The sequence below is a fragment of the Apostichopus japonicus genome, chromosome 21 (assembly GCF_037975245.1).
Source record: "Apostichopus japonicus isolate 1M-3 chromosome 21, ASM3797524v1, whole genome shotgun sequence".
Lineage (NCBI taxonomy): Eukaryota > Metazoa > Echinodermata > Holothuroidea > Aspidochirotida > Stichopodidae > Apostichopus > Apostichopus japonicus.
In genome coordinates, this window is record NC_092581.1 from 20,862,060 (window position 1) to 20,885,872 (window position 23,813).

General features: G+C 35.5%; 1 protein-coding gene across 2 annotated transcripts in view; it reads left to right on the forward strand.

Moving 5' to 3' along the window:
- LOC139963222 (uncharacterized) overlaps positions 1-23,813 on the forward strand; it is a 166,240-nt gene that overhangs the window by 129,521 nt on the left and 12,906 nt on the right. Inside the window, exons 42-56 of one of the 2 annotated variants that reach the window (XM_071963803.1) lie at positions 8,107-8,223; positions 8,448-8,564; positions 10,491-10,607; positions 11,749-11,865; positions 12,469-12,585; positions 12,868-12,984; positions 13,234-13,350; positions 13,575-13,691; positions 13,995-14,111; positions 16,375-16,491; positions 17,281-17,397; positions 20,443-20,559; positions 20,809-20,925; positions 21,150-21,266; positions 21,570-21,686. In XM_071963803.1, the coding sequence (XP_071819904.1) occupies positions 8,107-8,223; positions 8,448-8,564; positions 10,491-10,607; positions 11,749-11,865; positions 12,469-12,585; positions 12,868-12,984; positions 13,234-13,350; positions 13,575-13,691; positions 13,995-14,111; positions 16,375-16,491; positions 17,281-17,397; positions 20,443-20,559; positions 20,809-20,925; positions 21,150-21,266; positions 21,570-21,686 (1,755 nt within the window). Of the gene's footprint in view, positions 1-80; positions 1,959-8,106; positions 8,224-8,447; positions 8,565-10,490; positions 10,608-11,748; positions 11,866-12,468; positions 12,586-12,867; positions 12,985-13,233; positions 13,351-13,574; positions 13,692-13,994; positions 14,112-16,374; positions 16,492-17,280; positions 17,398-20,442; positions 20,560-20,808; positions 20,926-21,149; positions 21,267-21,569; positions 21,687-23,813 lie in introns of those variants that run through there. The other variant, XM_071963805.1, reaches the window with a different exon arrangement.

Here is a 23,813-nt window from a genome sequence, read left to right on the forward strand (position 1 = left end):
TCATGATTATCATCATCATCATCATTATCATGAAAAGACTTGAATATCTACTGTCGATTGTCGTTTCCCAATATCCACAGGGTGACAGTGGCGGCCCTGTTGTGGTAGATAACAACGGTTTCTTTGAAGTCATCGGTATTACTAGCTGGGGATATGGTTGTGCTGAACCAAATTACCCTGGAGTCTACACACGAGTACATAACTATCTAGATTGGATAGATTATGTCACATACTAATAATGGAGTTACACACGAGCGCATCACGATCTAGATTGGATAGATGATACCATGTATTGATTCTTTATAAATTAATGTGATGTTTCCTTGTAGTGGCTATAATGTTACTCGATACAGAGGTAGCTAATACTGCACTACTACTAACATAGGTCCTATAAATACTTTGTTGGTAAGTTACCCAGTATCATCCCCAAATATGCGAGACATTAAATTAACGGACATTCCTTAACTAACAACCTCTGATATTATGCTCTTATTTTAGAGATTTAATTATCTGTGAACTCTCTTCATGACTGGGGATGATTTGGAGAGAAATCATCTACATTACAGTACGAACCAAATCTGTTCACAATTATTATTACATTTTTAAATTTGATAAGCATCACCTATTTTTCCCTATTTGCATTTCACCTCATATCAATTGAAATGATCACGTAATATGTGAATTGAATATTCAGATGATAGTTAATCTAATACATAAGAATACTACCAATGAGGGAAGATGGTAAACTTTCTTTACTATTAAACTGTAAAGCAGAATGCGGAAACTAATAGAAAAAGGTCCCCTATGCTACTCAGTACTTTATAAAGAGAACACACTTTTACGTTTTCTTGCACTGAAATATAGTTCGCTTCGAATTCCTGTGCACCAGGCAAAATGCAGTAAAGACTTATATGGAAGTTCCTTGTGTTAAATTGGAGTAGCATTTAGTGTATACACCGTAAAGAATTTTTTTAAAGATTCCCTTTTCAACAAATCCAAAGTCCACCAACAACAACACGCCAAATTTAAATTCTTTGTTGCTTTTGTCAATTTTTAAGATTAATATGGTAACCGACAACGAGTAAGGGATTTTACGACTATTACTCAATTATCACAATTGAAGTAGGGAATCATTTCAAGAGGAGTGACGTCATGATAATGAGATACACTTTCGATACTCGTAATAAGTGTCACACTGTTTCCGCCAAAGATTTTCTTACACATATTTCTTCAAGATGTCTAGGTATTTCTAATTCTTTATGATCATTGTTGTATAAATTAGTTTGTCTTGAATAGAACAAAAATGAAGCATTGGTACTATGCACTGCAAATTCAAAAATATTCATGATGGAAGATATCATTGCTTATCGTTGAATCAGAATCACTTCCAAAATTAATAATGTTAGGTTCAATCTACCTAGTTCAAAGTTTATTGATTATTTGTAGTTTTGAGTTATTAACAGTAAATGTTGTAATAAAAGTGTGAAATATATAATATCTTACACCTTCCTAAGATAAAATCAATTGTTTATAAGGAAATGGTAAATTTAAAAATTGCGTTATACATTCTACTAATATTTTGGCATGTACATAAAACTAAGCAGAAACATTTCGTCTAAATGCACACAGAGGCTAAGAATAATGCTTTTAAGAAAAGCATACGTAATTATTGTACTGTAATGACTGCTATAATTTTAAGGCATCTAGGTAAGATAATGAAATTACTAACGTCTCTAGTAATTATATACTCCGTACAATCTTACCAGTTGTTGCAAATAATGCCCATAGTTGATATTCTTTTTATTTCTAAAGCTACTTTATATGCTGCTAACATTTCTTTTTGGATTCACCACCTTTATAATTAACGTATAATCTAATATTAGACAGACCTAAGAATCACTGTTTCAATAAACAAAAATATATTATCGACCCCATTATTTAGCTGGTGCAATATTGTTTATCATTCTTTCGAATTTGTTTTCTTTTTCTTTTGACTTTACTGCTTTCGCGCAAAAGTACCAGAGCTTAGAATTGCAGTGACGCAACAACGTTTTGTTATAAAAGGCCAATAAGTTATGTCGGAGGCGGTTCCCCTCCATATTATGATATCATGGAGGATGCTTAATTACAAAATAGTACTAATTGTGCCACTTTGAAACAATTTTGAGGAATGCTCAATTGTTTAGGTTATACCGTACTCCGGTAATTGTTTTGGTAATGTTTGTGTCTGTATATGAGAGTAGGGCTGAACTCCACTTGATTCTAAACTGGGATCTGTAGCCCCTGGAAGAAAACGTGATTACGCCTCTGCTCAACTATTTTTGCAGTTTAATTCCTGCCAAGTGTAGTCATTTTGTTTCCCATTTGATCGTCTTGTTCGCATTTTCGTTTTCATTTTATCCAACATTATAGGTTAAGAGTGAATTTAAGGAGAGAAAAATACTTGAGTTGTCACGTACTTTTGAGATTCCCCTATGACTGTTTTATGTACATGTTCTTTATTCATTCTTGACAGGAGTAACAAATATGAACGGTTTCCAGTTTATACCTTAAAAGTCATTCCGAGCACCACTGGACTTGATCTGACATAATAGTAATGAGATTGTGACATTTAAATCTTGGCACGTCTGCCTTACAATCTTTCTGTCCATTTCTCGGCAGGGCATTACACTAATAAAACAATAACACAATTAATCTAGTCAATTACATCTCAACCAGTTCCCCGTACACAGAACGTGTAACTTGTTACAGTTTACATCGTCGAACTGAACTTTGTGGTTACCACAATTTCAACAGAGGTGAATTTAATCTTAATCAGTGCTGGCTAACACAAAAAGTGGTAAATAACGAACGAAATACCTTAATGAATAATTAGTTAACGTTATGCAGGCTCACTCGGGTGGCTTGCCTATTACACACAGATATTAATCTATAACATGGGTGCAGCCATCTTGTTTGTTATGAGAGGGCGCTCTCTCGGAATATAGTACGAAATACATTACACACACTAAACAAAGCACCGTAAAGCACGCTTAGCCTAGACAATGAACACACGATGCCCTCGAATACAACAATTACAAGGCATGTGATCTTATAATAATATATTTTAACAGTAAAAAACTTAACTACGCAATTACTCGATTTGAACTTGAATACCATCGTTATGCATTCTCTGAAACAATAAACATAGGCCTACCCACACGATATGCTATAACCCACGCTGAGACTAGGTCCACGTTGTACGAACAAAAATACGAATTGTGAGTCACAAACTAATTAATACTTCCCTATCCTAACATGAGCCGAAGCCCAAATATAATATTCATATAATTACTTCAACCACGTCTTAAAAACGGCATCTTCGGTAATAAACTCTTCATTTGAAACTAAAGAGCGTTAATATGTCTTGTGTTTGCATCAATTATAATGTACAAAAGTACAGCAACGAACGCCGAAAGGGACAAATGTACAACCAACACATGGCTCCCTGTCCGATGCACTACATATGGCATTGGTCCACAATTCTGCACGTTCATTGTTCCTGAGTATGTTATGGAAACAAGAATACACCATCGTTTGTGCTATAGTTGACTGGACACTTCCATAGTTTCCCTTCTCCTAGTTCGCCCTAGGTCCCAGGAATGAATATCTCCTGACGCATACGCCTCCCCCACCCATCCACCCTTCCACTCTCGTCAGATTTCCACCAATCGCGAAAGTTGTAGGTTTCGTTCGAAGCACCAAAATGTTCCGCTCCTTTCAAGGCAGCAGAGTCGCCTGTTGAATCACTGAGCCGGTAGCAAATTAGGCTACGTGGTTAAAGCATTGATGTTGGTGATCACACAGAGTGTGATGTAACACAGCACAGCGAGTAGGTGAACAGGAACCCTCATTTAAAGCAGCTCATTTATGTTACCACTTAGCCTTCACCAGGTATAATGATGACCATAAATAATTCCATGCAAGTCTTCTAGGCCAATTACTGTTTCGCCTGTTTTGTACCTGGCCGTGTGGGTCAAACTGTTTAGATCAGAGGATATAGCATACACTCCATATTTAAAACGAAGGGCTAATGGCTATGGTGACATATGTATGTATATGTATATTAAATCCTCCTGCAAGCAGGAGCTCGCTAAGAAGCCATCATTGGCTTATCGAAGCCGCAAGCTAATCGAAGTCAGTCTCTTAGATTCATTTTTTAACGTTCATGATTACGAATCGTCAAGTCTCAACAACTCTGTAACTGAACGACATACATTAATCTTGGAGTGACTCGAACTCGGGAGCTTATGATTGAAAGGCACCGGCGTTAACCACTGAGCTAACACTCCTTAAACACATGAGTCCTTAACCTGCACTGATCAATTTATCAAAGTTGGGTCGGCTGGCCGGGCTTAATATAGGTATGTCAATATTATTGCAAAGCTCTTTGACACTTCTACGAAATTGCACAAAGGACGTCTTTTCCAACTTCAATTGTTTAATACAAAAGCCCATATTGCAACCTATCATGTATGACATTGCATGGAGGTAGATCTAACTTAGGCCTAAGGTAAAGAACATTGGTGAAATAGCACGGATGGTTGGTTTTGGTTCAATGTTGGTGCTTTATTGTTTGCACTGGAACACCCCTCCGAGACAAACATCTTACAAACTAAATGGAACGATTGATACACGGGGTATCCTGTTCATTGAATAAAGTACCTTTATTAATCGAAACGCGTCTTGTTGAATTCATATACATTAGACACTTTGATTGAAACGTTGGACTTCCATTATAAACAACACTATATAGCTTAGGACTACGATATAAGCACTCCTTCAGTAAAAGCTATAAGCACGGACACGGAACCGACACGAAAATGGCTTTGCTATTCAAGATGGCCGTAGTGTTAGCTGTTATCCATGGAACCTATGGACAAGGTAAAATCAGTTATATTATCTCAACATTTATATCCGTAATTAATACAGTCTACAGCAGTCTTTTGCTAATTGTTTCTTCTAATGATGGCACTTAGATTAGGTTCAGTGATATCGTCGGTTTAACATAGTATCCGGTGATATGACGCCATACATTGTGTAGCCATATGTTGATGGGCACGAATATGCAACTGAAAAGGTTAATTCTGGAGGTGCACACTCGTGGGCAGTGAGGGAACTGGAGAGGAACCGAGGTGGGTTCAGGTTTTGAACTTTTACCTGCATTGTCTGCCATGGCATGGGTGATCTGGGGGGGTCGAGATACAGTTATCTTTTATGAAAATATCATATATAGTTGCGAAAATGTCAAAAACTCAATGCTTGGCAGTGTATATTCACTTCAGGTTCTCAAGCTAGTACCTTAAATAATGCATATTTTGATATATGTTCAATTGAATTGTATCATATCTTTTATTTATGCCTGCATAGAATTGGTAGTAATTGGTGTTTATTGGATAACATGCCCGACTTTATATTCTCAGTACTACTTCTTACCTTGTTAGATACATGTGAAGAAATGGAGACTAGGTGTAAATTTTTCTCAAGAGCGTCGACGAATCCTTTCACATTGTCAGTATTTCGATCACACAACTGCAATTAAACAACATACCATAAAAACCAAGAAACCTATATAAGTGAAAGAATATGTTGTGGCTTGTACCACCCGTGAGGATAACAAAGGTAATTGGAATGATACGAACTAACATTTCTAGGCTAGGATCCGGATATGATTATAGGAACAAGAATAAATGCCATTAATGTATTTAACCTTTCTTTCGCTTCAGTGAACCTATGTGCTATAAACGAAGATATCTGTCTCAATGGTGGAACTTGTACAAGCCAGGTCTACAATATTGCTTGCCTTTGTCCAACGGGATTCGAAGGACTTCGGTGCGAATTCGGTAACGGGTCTGTTCTTTGTATTGATGGCATCGTGAGGCATATTTACATGCTTGAGGTCAATTTTCCCCTCCCCCATACCCCCCCCCCTTACCAACATACACAAACATAAAACTCCTCCTAAGTAGATAGAAAAATATTTGTGGAGTTTTTAAGATTTCATAGCTTAAAATCCATTCATGGGGTTGTCAAAGTGTGATGTCGCGGAGCTATCAGAAGGCCCAATTTATTCGTTTACGCTGTTCTTTTTGTTTGCAAACTTAAATAATGAATTATAAATATAAATTGTTAACAAGACATAATAATCACGTAGGATCCTGTTATCAGTCATGTAACTAAAATAATGATTTAAATCTTGATTTTGTCACATGAAGGGGGTAAAATATGTTAAAGTATATATGAATATACACAAGACATTTCAATGATTCGCGATTGCGTCATCATTTATATGATGTAGAACAATATGTAGAGACTTAACATATCGATGTTATTTCTGAAAAGCTGATTTTGAAACAGAAAATATTGATTTCAATATTGGCATGTTACTGTTAACTTGTAACATTCTGAAAATTTTCCTAATACACCGATATTTTTCTAACATTGTGAAAAGATGACATTCCGTAGCTGTGGTAGGTAAAGTACAAAAAACGTTGCTTAAAATATCGTTCATTGAATGGTTTAATGTAGTACCCACATAACATTCATATTTACTAATTCCTTTCTAAAGTTGTGGATGTGTGTTTTCGTTTTAGTTGTTCAGTGTTTGTGCTTCAAAAAGCAGTATAGTTGGTAAATATCGATTATAGTATACCCTATTTAACTTCTTAGTAAAAGTGGATAATATAGGGCTAAAACTATACTCTGCGGTGGGTGGGTGGGTGGGTAACTATGCATGAAATGACTGGTGATGTCATAGTGACACAGGTCAAACAACCAAAAAGCCGCATTTTGGCTAATTACACTTATAACAATTCTATAACACGGCCCAATCCTTCAAGCACTAGTAGATTGTCACAAATTATTTGTTTAAAGCGCATTTAGTAATCTAACTTGCCGTGATCAAAGGTCAGGTACTGCCAAATTTGTGCAAAAAAAGCGTTCCCAACAAGACTATAAGGCCGATGGACATCAAACTTCATGGGTGTGTGCCTGAGGATGGTTTTTAGTGCCTGTGTGATTAATTACGTCATAACTTTACAGATAAAATATAAAAAAAGCAAATTGGTCATTAGAAAAGTACCAAATTATCAATGTGGCCAATAAACTTCAAACACATGAAGGAAAAACAAGACTACATATCTTCAGTGCGTTATTTTATGTAAAATGCTAAAGGTTGCGTGATCAAAGAAGGTAAAGGTAAAACTTGTACTTTTACCTAATGACCTAAAATGTGAGCTAAACTCATTTCAATCTTCTAGTCAAGGATATTCCGGTAGCTAGAATGGATTGTTTAACATAGTTGCTAGAATTTAAATCTATCCAAAAAAAACTGTTCAATTTACTTCTATATGTATGCCAAACGATAAAATAGTTGAAAGTACTGTACCCACGAAAAAGTACATTAGAAGATACATTGCTTGAACTAATGTTTATTCGTGCCTATATACCTACATTTTCGCATGAGATCTGCAACTCTGGATTTCCTAATTGTTTTAAGTTCTGTTTAAAAGAGTTTATGTTGAGATCCATTATAACACATTGCAGATGCAGACTATAATTGCTTCCACATTAATATATATTTCAGCTACCACTTGTAATCCAGGCAGTTTGTTTGTTACGGCGGGATCTGTTGGAGGGAATGCATGTTGTTCCCGTCATTATATGCTTACTACAATTATTTCACTTAAGATTAGTCTTCAGATTAGTCTGTTTGCGACGGACACTATGACTGTTACTTTGGAAGAGATGAGGGAGAATGTGATGTTCATAATATTATTGATATTCAATACTCTGAAATTTGCAAGATAACAATTTCCAATATTTCGGTTTATACATTATATCATTCACTCTGTCGCTAGGCAGACATATCATTCAAGCAGTTAACAATTAACAGATATGCATCAATTCATACGAATAGTTGTACTTTAGTAACTCTGGGTAGTTTGTTAATATTTCAGGCGACACTTGTGATCCAGACAGCTGTTTTTTTTGTTTTTTTTTGTTCAATTACGGACATGCATCGGTTCATACGAATAGCATTCTCTCTCCTTTTCCTTGATATTTCAGTTAGCACTTGTGATCCAGACAGCTTTGATTGTTACGACGGGACCTGCATTTCAGATTACTCAGTCTGTGATGGTTACTATGACTGTGATTATGGAGAAGACGAGATAGGATGTGACGGTAACAATGATTCTAATATTAAATACTCTCAAACTGCCAATATGCCAGTTTTCAAAGTTGTGAAGTTATGTATAAAAATTATATATTTCACTGAGGTCTACACATCATTCAAACTTGCCCATTCAGTTAACTGATATGCACTGTTTGAAGTTATACTGTTCGACATCTTCCGATAAATACTGCCATGTAATTAAGTAACCTTTCGTCGTGTGTTAACATTTCAGCCAACACTTGTGATCCGGAAAACTTTCTTTGTAACGATGGGACCTGCATTCCTAGTTATTGGTTCTGTGATGGATACTCTGACTGCGCCAATGGAGAAGATGAGGAAGAATGCGATGGTAAAAATTTTGCATGCATACATTAAATACCATCCAATTAACAAGATAACAATTTCCAGAAGTGTGCAATACTTAGGTATAAAAACTATATATCCTACATTGCGTTACTAAGCCTGTGAGACCTCCAAGCAGTTAACAAGTAACGGATATGTATTGGTTCATGCGAATGCATGTTGTTTCACACCATTCAAACATACCCATTCAGTTAACTGATATGCACTGTTTGAAGTTATACTGTTTGACATCTTCCGTTCAACACTGCCATGTAATTATGTAACTTTGCGTCGTGTGTTAACATTTCAGCCAACACTTGTGATCCGGACGACTTTGTTTGTAACGATGGGACCTGCATTTATGATTACTGGTTCTGTGATGGATACTCTGACTGCGCCAATGGAGAAGATGAGGAAGAATGCGATGGTAAAAATGGTATTTTAAATAAACTGCTCCCCAAGTTGTAATAACATGTGGACGGTGTACCGACTATTTCTGCACAGCGTAACGATGCTCACTAATGCATGAGCGAGGTAACCAGCCACTTCAATTCACGATTTTCATACACTTTTCTGATTTCCAAAACATAAATTCACGTCTTAAGCACAGATCATTTATAAATGTCCTTCGCATTTATCCTTCACAAACCAGACAATTTTCTATGAATAACATATGCTTGGTTGTGTTTTATGTTGTGAAAGCTTATGAAGTTTAAAACAAACCTTATTTTCGCTACAGGAACATAGATTTAATTGACCTATACCCCTGGATGGATTTTTGTAGCTTCGAGATTTTCGCTTTCATAATTTGATACCATGTGAAATTTATCAGAGAATTGTATTTTATCGTAAGATTTTTATTCTTGCAAGTTTCTATCCAATAGCGAGTATACTTTTATATCAAGGTAATATAACTAACTGCTGACAATCGCTTACTTCGGAAGACCCTATGCATTTGAAGAGTAACCTGATTAAATTATTGCATGCCAGATTGCTGACTTTGTAATGATATGCACGAAAGTAGAAAACAATGTCGAACATGGAAACGTCTTTAATGTTGTCGATCGCGTTGAGTGAAAAAGAGAGCTTCCAACGAAATATATAAATAAGATTAATGAAACGTGAACAACGAAAATATCCCCCTATCCCTCTCCCTACCTATTAAAGAGTTAGCCCCAAGAAGGATATATACGCCCATGTATTCACATTTGAATTTGAGGGAAATGTACCTTCAAGTCTAGTAAAACTGGCATAAGCTAGGGACCTAAATCATAGATACAATAATAGTTGGGAATATCACTATAGGCCTACCACAATTAAGGTCATTTAAACAGTGGGGTTGTTGTAGAATGCCACACCTAACATGTGCTGATATTGAACTTTGTAAGGATATGACTGTTACCTTGGAGAAGATGATGGAGAATGCGATGTTATTAATGTTATTTATATTAAATACTCTGAAATTTGCAAGATGTTAAATAGTTAGGTTTATACGTTATGTCGTACACTCTGTCAACCAAGCAGTTAACAATTAACGGACATGCATCGGTTCCCACGAATAGTATTTTCATTCTTTTTCCTTGATATTTCAGTTAGCACTTGTGATCCAGACAGCTTTTATTGTTACGACGGGACCTGTATTTCAGAGTACTCAGTCTGTGATGGTTACAATGACTGTGATTATGGAGAAGACGAGATAGGATGTGACGGTAACAATGATTCTAATATTAAATACTCTCCAACTGCCAATATGCCAGTTTTCAAAGTTGTGAAGTTATGTATAAAAATTATATATTTCACTGAGGTCTACACATCATTCAAACTTGCCCATTCAGTTAACTGATATGCACTGTTTGAAGTTATACTGTTCGACATCTTCCGATAAATACTGCCATGTAATTAAGTAACCTTTCGTCGTGTGTTAACATTTCAGCCAACACTTGTGATCCGGAAAACTTTCTTTGTAACGATGGGACCTGCATTTATGATTACTGGTTCTGTGATGGATACTCTGACTGCGCCAATGGAGAAGATGAGGAAGAATGCGATGGTAAAAATGGTATTTTAAATAAACTGCTCCCCAAGTTGTAATAACATGTAGACGGTGTACCGACTATTTCTGTACAGTGTAACGATGCTCACTAATGCATGAGCGAGGTAACCAGCCACTTCAATTCACGATTTCCATACACTTTTCTGATTTCCAAAACATAGATTCACGTCTCCTTCGCATTTATCCTTCACAAACCAGACAATTTCCTATGAATAACATATGCTTGCTTGTGTTTTAGGTTGTGAAAGCTTATGAAGTTTAAAACAAAACTGATTTTAGCTACAGGCACATAGATTTAATTGACCGATACCTCTGGATGGATTTTTGTAGCTTCGAGATTTTGGCTTTCATAATTTGATACCATGTGAAATTTATCAGAGAATTGTATTTTATCGTAAGATTTTTATTCTTGCAAGTTTCTATCCAATAGCGAGTATACTTTTATATCAAGGTAATATAACTAACTGCTGACAATCGCTTACTTCGGAAGACCCTATGCATTTGAAGAGTAACCTGATTAAATTATTGCATGCCAGATTGCTGACTTTGTAATGATATGCACGAAAGTAGAAAACAATGTCGAACATGGAAACGTCTTTAATGTTGTCGATTTCGTTGAGTGAAAAAGAGAGCTTCCAACGAAATATATAAATAAGATTAATGAAACGTGAACAACGAAAATATCCCCCTATCCCTCTCCCTACTTATTAAAGAGTTAGCCCTAAGAAGGATATATACGCCCATATATTCACATTTGAATTTTAGGGATATGTACCTTCAATGCTAGTAAAACTGGCATAAGCTAGGGACCTAAATCATAGATACAATAATAGTTGGGAATATTACTATAGGCCTACCACAATTAAGGTCATTTAAACAGTGGGGTTGTTGTAGAACGCCACACCTAACATGTGCTGATATTGAACTTTGTAAGGATATGACTGGTACCTTGGAGAAGATGAGGGAGAATGCGATGTTATTAATATTATTTATATTAAATACTCTGAAATTTGCAAGATGTTAAATAGTAAGGTTTATACGTTATATCGTACACTCTGTCAACCAAGCAGTTAACAATTAACGGACATGCATCGGTTCCCACGAATAGTATTTTCATTCCTTTTCCTTGATATTTCAGTTAGCACTTGTGATCCAGACAGCTTTTATTGTTACGTCGGGACCTGTATTTCAGACTACTCAGTCTGTGATGGTTACAATGACTGTGATTATGGAGAAGACGAGATAGGATGTGACGGTAACAATGGTTATATAAACATCAAAATCTGCAAATTTTAGGAATTAAAGTGATATCATTCAAAAATATACAATCCTATATCCATTCACTATATACAATCCTAACCGGTACTGTGGCCTAGTGGATTAAGGCGGTGCTATTTGAAACAATGAGTTATAGCAATCTGGAGGTACGTGGGTTCGATTCTCGGCCGAGTCATTGTAAGTTGCGTTTTTCAACCAAGAGCAATCTACGGTTCTCGCATCTGAAACGACTATCTAAACTTAAAACAAATATTCTAAATTTGGGTTAAACTGATGAATTGGAAGCCACCAAACGTGCAAGTTGTGATCCATAAGCCCATGCGGGCTTCTCCCACATTCGTAGTCGCTTAAACGTTGTTAAAATAACTACCTGAATATTATTATTATTATTAAATACCGTCCACTTTGCTAGATAACAATTTAAAATTCATCAATATTTGGGCAGAAAAGTTATATTCTTCACCGCATTACTCGGCCTATGAGTTATCCAAAGATTTAACAAGTAAATGATATCAATTATTTTTATATGAATGTATGTAATTTGGTATTTGTACGTATTTTTTTCCTTTTTGAAATTAAGTTAACACTTGTGATCCAGACAGCTTTTTTTGTTACGACGGGACCTGCATTTCAGACTACTCAGTCTGTGATGGTTTCTATGACTGTGATTATGGAGAAGACGAGATAGAATGTGACGGTATGATTTTTAAATAAACATCAAAATTGCAATATTACAATTTAAGATATGCAGGAATTAACGTTATATCATTCACTATATATATAATCCTAAAATACCGTCCACTTTTAAAGATACCAATTCAAAATTCACCAATATTTGGGGATAGAAGTTATATAACCTTCAATGTGTAACTAGGCCTATGAGTTATCAAAACAACTAACAAGTAACGGATATGAATTGGTTCATACGAATGTGTGTACTTTGGTAATTGTACATTTTTTTTATTCGTTGATATTTCAGTTAGCACTTGTGATCCAGACAGCTTTTATTGTTACGACGGAACCTGCATTTCAGACTACTCAGTCTGTGATAGTTACTATGACTGTGATTATGGAGAAGACGAGATAGAATGTGAAGGTAACTATGTTTATATAAGCATTTCAATTTGACATATGTAGGACTTAACGCTACATCATTCACTATTTATAAGCCTAAATACCGTCTACTTTGCAAGATAACAATTTAAAATTCATCAATATTTAGGCAGAAAAGTTATGTATTCTTCAACGTTTTACTAGGCCTATGAGTTATGAAAAGATTAAACGACTAACGGATATGAAAATATGTCATTTCGTAATTGTACGTATTTTTTTCTTGAAATTCCAGTTAGCACTTGTGATCCAGACAGCTTTGATTGTTACGACGGGACCTGTATTTCAGAGTACTCAGTCTGTGATGGTTACAATGACTGTGATTATGGAGAAGACGAGATAGGATGTGACGGTAACAATGATTCTATTATTAAATACTCTCCAACTGCCAATATGCCAGTTTTCAAAGTTGTGAAGTTATGCATAAAAATTATATATTTCACTGAGGTCTACACATCATTCAAACTTGCCCATTCAGTTAACTGATATGCACTGTTCGAAGTTATACTGTTCGACATCTTCCGTTAAATACTGCCATGTAATTAGGGAACCTTTCGTCGTGTGTTAACATTTCAGCCAACACATGTGATCCGGACAACTTTGTTTGTAACGATGGGACCTGCATTCCTGGTTATTGGTTCTGTGATGGATACTCTGACTGCGCCAATGGAGAAGATGAGGAAGAATGCGATGGTAAAAATGTTGCATGCATACATTAAATACCATCCAATTAACAAGATAACAATTTCCAGAAGTGTGCAATACTTAGGTATAAAGACTATATATCCTACACTGCGTTACTAAGCCTGTGAGACCTCCAAGCAGTTAACAAGTAACGGATATGTATTGGTTCATGCGAATGCATGTTGTTTCACATCATTCAAACATACCCATTCAGTTAACTGATATGCACTGTTCGCAGTTATACTGTTTGACATCTTCCGTTAAATACTGCCATGTAATTATGTAACTTTGCGTCGTGTGTTAACATTTCAGCCAACACTTGTGATCCGGACGAATTTGTTTGTAACGATGGGACCTGCATTTATGATTACTGGTTCTGTGATGGATACTCTGACTGCGCCAATGGAGAAGATGAGGAAGAATGCGATGGTAAAAATGGTATTTTAAATAAACTGCTCCCCAAGTTGTAATAACATGTGGACGGTGTACCGACTATTTCTGTACAGTGTAACGATGCTCACTAATGCATGAGCGAGGTAACCAGCCACTTCCATTCACGATTTCCATACACTTTTCTGATTTCCAAAACATAGATTCACGTCTCCTTCGCATTTATCCTTCACAAACCAGACAATTTCCTATGAATAACATATGCTTGGTTGTGTTTTAGGTTGTGAAAGCTTATGAAGTTTAAAACAAAACTTATTTTCGCTACAGGCACATAGATTTAATTGACCGATACCCCTGGATGGATTTTTGTAGCTTCGAGATTTTCGCTTTCATAATTCGATACCATGTGAAATTTATCAGAGAGTTGTGTTTTATCGTAAGATTTTTATTCTTGCAAGTTTCTATCCAATAGCGAATATACTTTTATATCAAGGTAATATAACTAACTGCTGACAATCGCTTACTTCGGAAGACCCTATGCATTTGAAGAGTAACCTGATTAAATTATTGCATGCCAGATTGCTGACTTTGTAATGATATGCACGAAAGTAGAAAACAACGTCGAACATGGAAACGTCTTTAATGTTGTCGATCTAGTTGAGTGAAAAAAAGAGCTTCCAACGAAATAGATAAATAAGATTAAGGAAGCGTGAACAACGAAAATATCCCCCTATCCCTCTCCCTACCTATTAAAGAGTTAGCCCCAAGAAGGATATATACGCCCATGTATTCACATTTGAATTTGAGGGAAATGTACCTTCAATGCTAGTAAAACTGGCATAAGCTAGGGACCTAAATCATAGATACAATAATAGTTGGGAATATCACTATAGGCCTACCACAATTAAGGTCATTTAAACAGTGGGGTTGTTGTAGAACGCCACACCTAACATGTGCTGATATTGAACTTTGTAAGGATATGACTGTTACCTTGGAGAAGATGAGGGAGAATGCGATGTTATTAATATTATTTATATTAAATACTCTGAAATTCGCAAAGTGTTAAATAGTTAGGTTTATACAATATATCGTACGCTCTGTCAACCAAGCAATAACAATTAACGGACATGCATAGGTTCCCACGATTAGTATTTTCATTCTTTTTCCTTGATATTTCAGTTAGAACGTGTGATCCAAACAGCTTTTATTGTTACGACGGGACCTGTATTTCAGACTACTCAGTCTGTGATGGTTACAATGACTGTGATTATGGAGAAGACGAGATAGGATGTGACGGTAACAATGGTTATATAAACATCAAAATCTGCAATTTTTAGCAATTAAAGTGATATCATTCAAAAATATACAATCCTATATCCATTCACTATATACAATCCTAACCGGTACTGTGGCCTAGTGGATTAAGGCGGTGCTATTTGAAACAATGAGTTATAGCAATCTGGAGGTACGTGGGTTCGATTCCCGGACGAGTCATTGTAAGGTGCGTTTTTCAACCAAGAGCAATCTACGGTTCTCCCATCTGAAACGACTATCTAAACTTAAAACAAATATTCTAAATTTGAGTTAAACTGATGAATTGGAAGCCACCAAATGTGCAAGTTGTGATCCATAAGCCCATGCGGGCATCTCCCACATTCGTAGTCGCTTAAACGTTGTTAAAATAACTACCTGATTATTATTTTTATTATATTATTAAATACCGTCCACTTTGCAAGATAACAATTTAAAATTCATCAATATTTGTCCAGTAAAGTTATATTCTTCACCGCATTACTCGGCCTATGAGTTATCCAAAGATTTAACAAGTAAATGATATCAATTATTTTTATATGAATGTATGTAATTTGGTAATTGTACGTATTTTTTTCCTTTTTGAAATTAAGTTAACACTTGTGATCCAGACAGCTTTTTTTGTTACGACGGGACCTGCATTTCAGACTACTCAGTCTGTGATGGTTACTATGACTGTGATTATGGAGAAGACGAGATAGAATGTGACGGTATGATTTTTAAATAAACATCAAAATTGCAATATTACAATTTAAGATATGCAGGAATTAACGTTATATCATTCACTATATATATAATCCTAAAATACCATCCACTTTTAAAGATACCAATTCAAAATTCATCAATATTGGGGATAGAAGTTATATAACCTTCAATGTGTAACTAGGCCTATGAGTTATCAAAACAACTAACAAGTAACGGATATGAATTGGTTCATACGAATGTGTGTACTTTGGTAATTGTACGTATTTTTTATTCGTTGATATTTCAGTTAGCACTTGTGATCCAGACAGCTTTTTTTGTTACGACGGGACCTGCATTTCAGATTACTCAGTCTGTGATGGTTACTATGACTGTGATTATGGAGAAGACGAGATAGAATGTGACGGTAACAATGATGCTCATATTAAATACTCACCAACTGGTAATATGCCAGTTTTCCAAGTTGTGAAGTTATGTACAAAACTTATTTATTTAACTGAGGTCTACACATCATTCAACACACACATTATGTTAACTGATATGCCCTGTTCAAAGTTATACTTTCGACATCTTCCGTTAAATACTGCAATGTAATTAGGTAACTTTGCGTCGTGTGTTAACATGTCAGCCAACACTTGTGATCCGGACAATTTGTTTGTAACGATGGAACCTACATTCCTGGTTCCTAGTTATGTGATGGATACTCTGACTGCGCCAATGGAGAAGATGAGGAAGAATGCGATGGTATAAATGTTGCTTGCATACATTAAATACCATCCAATTAGCAAGATAACAATTTCTAGAAGTTTGCAATATTAAGTATAAATGCTATGTATCTTCACTGCGTTACGAAACCGGTGATTCATGCAAGCAGCTAACACTTAACGGATATGTTTTGGTTCATGCGAATGCATGTTGTTTCCGTCGTTAAAGGCGTACAACAATTACGTCACTTTAGATAACTCTGCAGATTAGTCTGTTTGTGATGGACACTATGACTGTTACTTTGGAGAAGTTCAGGGCGTATGCGATGTTAATAATATTATTGATATTTAATACTCTGAAATTTGCATGATGTCCAATATTTAGGTTTTTATGTTATATCATACGCTCTCTCATCCAAGCAGTTAACAGTAAACGGACATTCATCGGTTCATATAAATAGTATTCTCTTTCTATTTCCTTGATATTACAGTTAGCACTTGTGATCCAGACAGCTTTTATTGTTACGACGGAACCTGCATTTCAGACTACTCAGTCTGTGATGGTTACTATGACTGTGATTATGGAGAAGACGAGATAGAATGTGACGGTATGATTTTTAAATAAACATCAAAATTGCAATATTACAATTTAAGATATGCAGGAATTAACGTTATATCATTCACTATATATGTAATCCTAAAATACCATCCACTTTTAAAGATACCAATTCAAAATTCATCAATATTGGGGATAGAAGTTATATACCCTTCAATGTGTAACTAGGCCTATGAGTTATCAAAACAACTAACAAGTAACGGATATGAATTGGTTCATACGAATGTGTGTACTTTGGTAATTGTACGTATTTTTTATTCGTTGATATTTCAGTTAGCACTTGTGATCCAGACAGCTTTTTTTGTTACGACGGGACCTGTATTTCAGACTACTCAGTCTGTGATGGCTACTATGACTGTGATTATGGAGAAGACGAGATAGAATGTGAAGGTAACTATGTTTATATAAGCATTTCAATTTGACATATGTAGGACTTAACACTTCATCATTCACTATTTATAAGCCTAAATACCGTCCACTTTGCAAGATAACAATTTAAGATTCATCAATATTTGGGCAGAAAAGTTATATATGAAACGTGAACAACGAAAATATCCCCCTATCCCTCTCCCTACCTATTAAAGAGTTAGCCCCAAGAAGGATATATACGCCCATGTATTCACATTTGAATTTGAGGGAAATGTACCTTCAATGCTAGTAAAACTGGCATAAGCTAGGGACCTAAATCATAGATACAATAATAGTTGGGAATATTACTATAGGACTACCACAATTAAGGTCATTTAAACAGTGGGGTTGTTGTAGAACGCCACACCTAACATGTGCTGATATTGAACTTTGTAAGGATATGACTGTTACCTTGGAGAAGATGAGGGAGAATGCGATGTTATCAATATTATTTATATTAAATACTCTGAAATTTGCAAAGTGTTAAATAGTTAGGTTTATACGTTATATCGTACGCTCTGCCAACCAAGCAGTTAACAATTAAGGGACATGCATAGGTTCCCACGATTAGTATTTTCATTCTTTTTCCTTGATATTTCAGTTAGCACTTGTGATCCAGACAGCTTTTATTGTTACGTCGGGACCTGTATTTCAGACTACTCAGTCTGTGATGGTTACTATGACTGTGATTATGGAGAGGACGAGATAGGATGTGACGGTAACAATGGTTATATAAACATCAAAATCTGCAATTTTTAGCAATTAAAGTTATATCGTTCAAAAATATATAATCCTATATCCATTCACTATATACAATCCTAACCGGTGCTGTGGCCTAGTGGATAAAGGCGGTGCTATTTGAAACAATGAGTTATAGCAATCTGGAGGTACGTGGGTTCGATTCTCGGCCGAGTCATTGTAAGTTGCGTTTTTCAACCAAGAGCAATCTACGGTTCTCCCATCTGAAACGACTATCTAAACTTAAAAAAATATTCTAAATTTGAGTTAAACTGATGAATTGGAAGCCACCAAACGTGCAAGTTGTGATCCATAAGCCCATGCGGGCTTCTCCCACATTCGTAGTCGCTTAAACGTTGTTAAAATAACTACCTGATTATTATTATTATTATTAAATACCGTCCACTTTGCAAGATAACAATTTAAAATCCATCAATATTTGGGCAGAAAAGTTATATTCTTCACCGCATTACTCGGACTATGAGTTATCCAAAAATTTAACAAGTAAATGATATCAATTATTTTTATATGAATGTATGTAATTTGGTAATTGTACGTATTTTTTCCTTTTTGAAATTAAGTTAACACTTGTGATCCAGACAGCTTTTTTTGTTACGTCGGGACCTGCATTTCAGACTACTCAGTCTGTGATGGTTTCTATGACTGTGATTATGGAGAAGACGAGATAGAATGTGACGGTATGATTTTTAAATAAACATCAAAATTGCAATATTACAATTTAAGATATGCAGGAATTAACGTTATATCATTCACTATATATATAATCCTAAAATACCATCCACTTTTAAAGATACCAATTCAAAATTCATCAATAATTGGGGATAGAAGTTATATAACCTTCAATGTGTAACTAGGCCTATGAGTTATCAAAACTACTAACAAGTAACGGATATGAATTGGTTCATACGAATGTGTGTACTTTGGTAATTGTACGTATTTTTTATTCGTTGATACTTCAGTTAGCACTTGTGATCCAGACAGCTTTTTTTGTTACGACGGGACCTGCATTTCAGAGTACTCAGTCTGTGATGGTTACTATGACTGCGATTATGGAGAAGACGAGATAGGATGTGACGGTAACAATGATTCTAATATTAAATACTCTCCAACTGCCAATATGCCAGTTTTCCAAGTTGTGAAGTTATGTACAAAACTTATTTATTTAACTGAGGTCTACACATCATTCAACACACACATTATGTTAACTGATATGCCCTGTTCAAAGTTATACTTTCGACATCTTCCGTTAAATACTGCAATGTAATTAGGTAACTTTGCGTCGTGTGTTAACATGTCAGCCAAGACTTGTGATCCGGACAATTTGTTTGTAACGATGGAACCTACATTCCTGGTTCCTACTGTAGTTATGTGATGGATACTTTGACTGCGCCAATGGAGAAGATGAGGGAGAATGCGATGGTATAAATGTTGCTTGCATACATTAAATACCATCCAATTAGCAAGATAACAATTTCTAGAAGTTTGCAATATTAAGTATAAATGCTATGTATCTTCACTGCATTACGAAACCGGTGATTCATGCAAGCAGCTAACACTTAACGGATATGTTTTGGTTCATGCGAATGCATGTTGTTTCCGTCGTTAAAGGCGTACAACAATTACGTCACTTTAGATAACTCTGCAGATTAGTCTGTTTGTGATGGACACTATGACTGTTACTTTGGAGAAGTTCAGGGCGTATGCGATGTTAATAATATTATTGATATTTAATACTCTGAAATTTGCATGATGTCCAATATTTAGGTTTTTATGTTATATCATACGCTCTCTCATCCAAGCAGTTAACAGTAAACGGACATTCATCGGTTCATATAAATAGTATTCTCTTTCTATTTCCTTGATATTACAGTTAGCACTTGTGATCCAGACAGCTTTTATTGTTACGACGGAACCTGCATTTCAGACTACTCAGTCTGTGATAGTTACTATGACTGTGATTACGGAGAAGACGAGATAGAATGTGAAGGTAACTATGTTTATATAAGCATTTCAATTTGACATATGTAGGACTTAACACTTCATCATTCACTACTTATAAGCCTAAATACCGTCCACTTTGCAAGATAACAATTTAAGATTCATCAATATTTGGGCAGAAAAGTTATATATTCTTCAACGTTTTACTAGGCCTATGAGTTATGAAAAGATTAAACGACTAACGGATATGAAAATATTTACTTTGGTAATTGTACGTATTTTTTTCTTGAAAATCCAGTTAGCACTTGTGATCCAGACAGCTTTGATTGTTACGACGGGACCTGTATTTCAGACTACTCAGTCTGTGATGGTTACTATGACTGTGATTATGGAGAAGACGAGATAGAATGTGACGGTAACAATGATTCTAATATTAAATACTCTCAAACTGCCAATATGCCAGTTTTCAAAGTTGTGAAGTTATGTATAAAAATTATATATTTCACTGAGGTCTACACATCATTCAAACTTGCCCATTCAGTTAACTGATATGCACTGTTCGAAGTTATACTGTTCGACATCTTCCGTTAAATACTGCAATGTAATTAGGTAACCTGTCGTCGTGTGTTAACATTTCAGCCAACACTTGTGATCCGGAAAACTTTCTTTGTAACGATGGGACCTGCATTCCTAGTTATTGGTTCTGCGATGGATACTCTGACTGCGCCAATGGAGAAGATGAGGAAGAATGCGATGGTAAAAATTTTGCATGCATACATTAAATACCATCCAATTAACAAGATAACAATTTCCAGAAGTGTGCAATACTTAGGTATAAAGACTATATATCCTACACTGCGTTACTAAACCTGTGAGACCTCCAAGCAGTTAACAAGTAACGGATATGTATTGGTTCATGCGAATGCATGTTGTTTCACATCATTCAAACATACCCATTCAGTTAACTGATATGCACTGTTTGAAGTTATACTGTTTGACATCTTCCGTTAAATACTGCCATGTAATTATGTAACTTTGCGTCGTGTGTTAACATTTCAGCCAACACTTGTGATCCGGACGAATTTGTTTGTAACGATGGGACCTGCATTTATGATTACTGGTTCTGTGATGGATACTCTGACTGCGCCAATGGAGAAGATGAGGAAGAATGCGATGGTAAAAATGGTATTTTAAATAAACTGCTCCCCAAGATGTAATAACATGTAGATGGTGTACCGACTATTTCTGTACAGTGTAACGATGCTCACTAATGCATGAGCGAGGTAACCAGCCACTTCAATTCACGATTTCCATACACTTTTCTGATTTCCAAAACATAGATTCACGTCTCCTTCGCATTTATCCTTCACAAACCAGACAATTTCCTATGAATAACATATGCTTGCTTGTGTTTTAGGTTGTGAAAGCTTATGAAGTTTAAAACAAAACTTATTTTAGCTACAGGCACATAGATTTAATTGACCGATACCTCTGGATGGATTTTTGTAGCTTCGAGATTTTCGCTTTCATAATTCGATACCATGTGAAATTTATCAGAGAGTTGTATTTTATCGTAAGATTTTTATTCTTGCAAGTTTCTATCCAATAGCGAGTATACTTTTATATCAAGGTAATATAACTAACTGCTGACAATCGCTTACTTCGGAAGACCCTATGCATTTGACGAATAACCTGATTAAATTATTGTATGCCAGATTGCTGACTTTGCAAATGATATGCACGAAAGTAGAAAACAACGTCGAACATGGAAACGTCTTTAATGTTGTCGATCTCGTTGAGTGAAAAACAGAGCTTCCAACGAAATATATAAATAAGATTAATGAAACGTGAACAACGAAAATATCCCCCGTATCCCTCTCCCTACCTATTAAAGAGTTAGCCCCAAGAAGGATATATACGCCCATGTATTCACATTTGAATTTGAGGGAAATGTACCTTCAATGCTAGTAAAACTGGCATAAGCTAGGGACCTAAATCATAGATACAATAATAGTTGGGAATATCACTATAGGCCTACCACAATTAAGGTCATTTAAACAGTGGGGTTGTTGTAGAACGCCACACCTAACATGTGCTGATATTGAACCTTGTAGGGATATGACTGTTACCTTGGAGAAGTTGAGGGAGAATGCGATGTTATTAATATTATTTATATTAAATACTCTGAAATTTGCAAGATGTTAAATAGTTAGGTTTATACGTTATATCGTACGCTCTGTAAACCAAGCAGTTAACAATTAAGGGACATGCATAGGTTCCCACGATTAGTATTTTCATTCTTTTTCCTTGATATTTCAGTTAGCACTTGTGATCCAGACAGCTTTTATTGTTACGACGGGACCTGTATTTCAGACTACTCAGTCTGTGATGGTTACAATGACTGTGATTATGGAGAAGACGAGATAGAATGTGACGGTAACAATGGTTATATAAACATCAAAATCTGCAATTTTTAGCAATTAAAGTGATATCATTCAAAAATATATAATCCTATATCCATTCACTATATACAATCCTAACCGGTACTGTGGCCTAGTGGATAAAGGCGGTGCTATTTGAAACAATGAGTTATAGTAATCTGGAGGTACGTGGGTTCGATTCCCGGCCGAGTCATTGTAAGTTGCGTTTTTCAACCAAGAGCAATCTACGGTTCTCCCATCTGAAACGACTATCTAAACTTAAAAAAAGTATTCTAAATTTGAGTTAAACTGATGAATTGGAAGCCACCAAACGTGCAAGTTGTGATCCATAAGCCCATGCGGGCTTCTCCCACGTTCGTAGTCGCTTAAACGTTGTTAAAATAACTACCTGATTATTATTATTATTATTAAATACCGTCCACTTTGCAAGATAACAATTTAAAATTCATCAATATTTGGGCAGAAAAGTTATATTCTTCACCGCATTACTCGGCCTATGAGTTATCCAAAGATTTAACAAGTAAATGATATCAATTATTTTTATATGAATGTATGTAATTTGGTAATTGTACGTATTTTTTTCCTTTTTGAAATTAAGTTAACACTTGTGATCCAGACAGCTTTTTCTGTTACGACGGAACCTGCATTTCAGACTACTCAGTCTGTGATGGTTACTATGACTGTGATTATGGAGAAGACGAGATAGAATGTGACGGTATGATTTTTAAATAAACATCAAAATTGCAATATTACAATTTAAGATATGCAGGAATTAACGTTATATCATTCACTATATATATAATCCTAAAATACCATCCACTTTTAAAGATACCAATTCAAAATTCATCAATATTGGGGATAG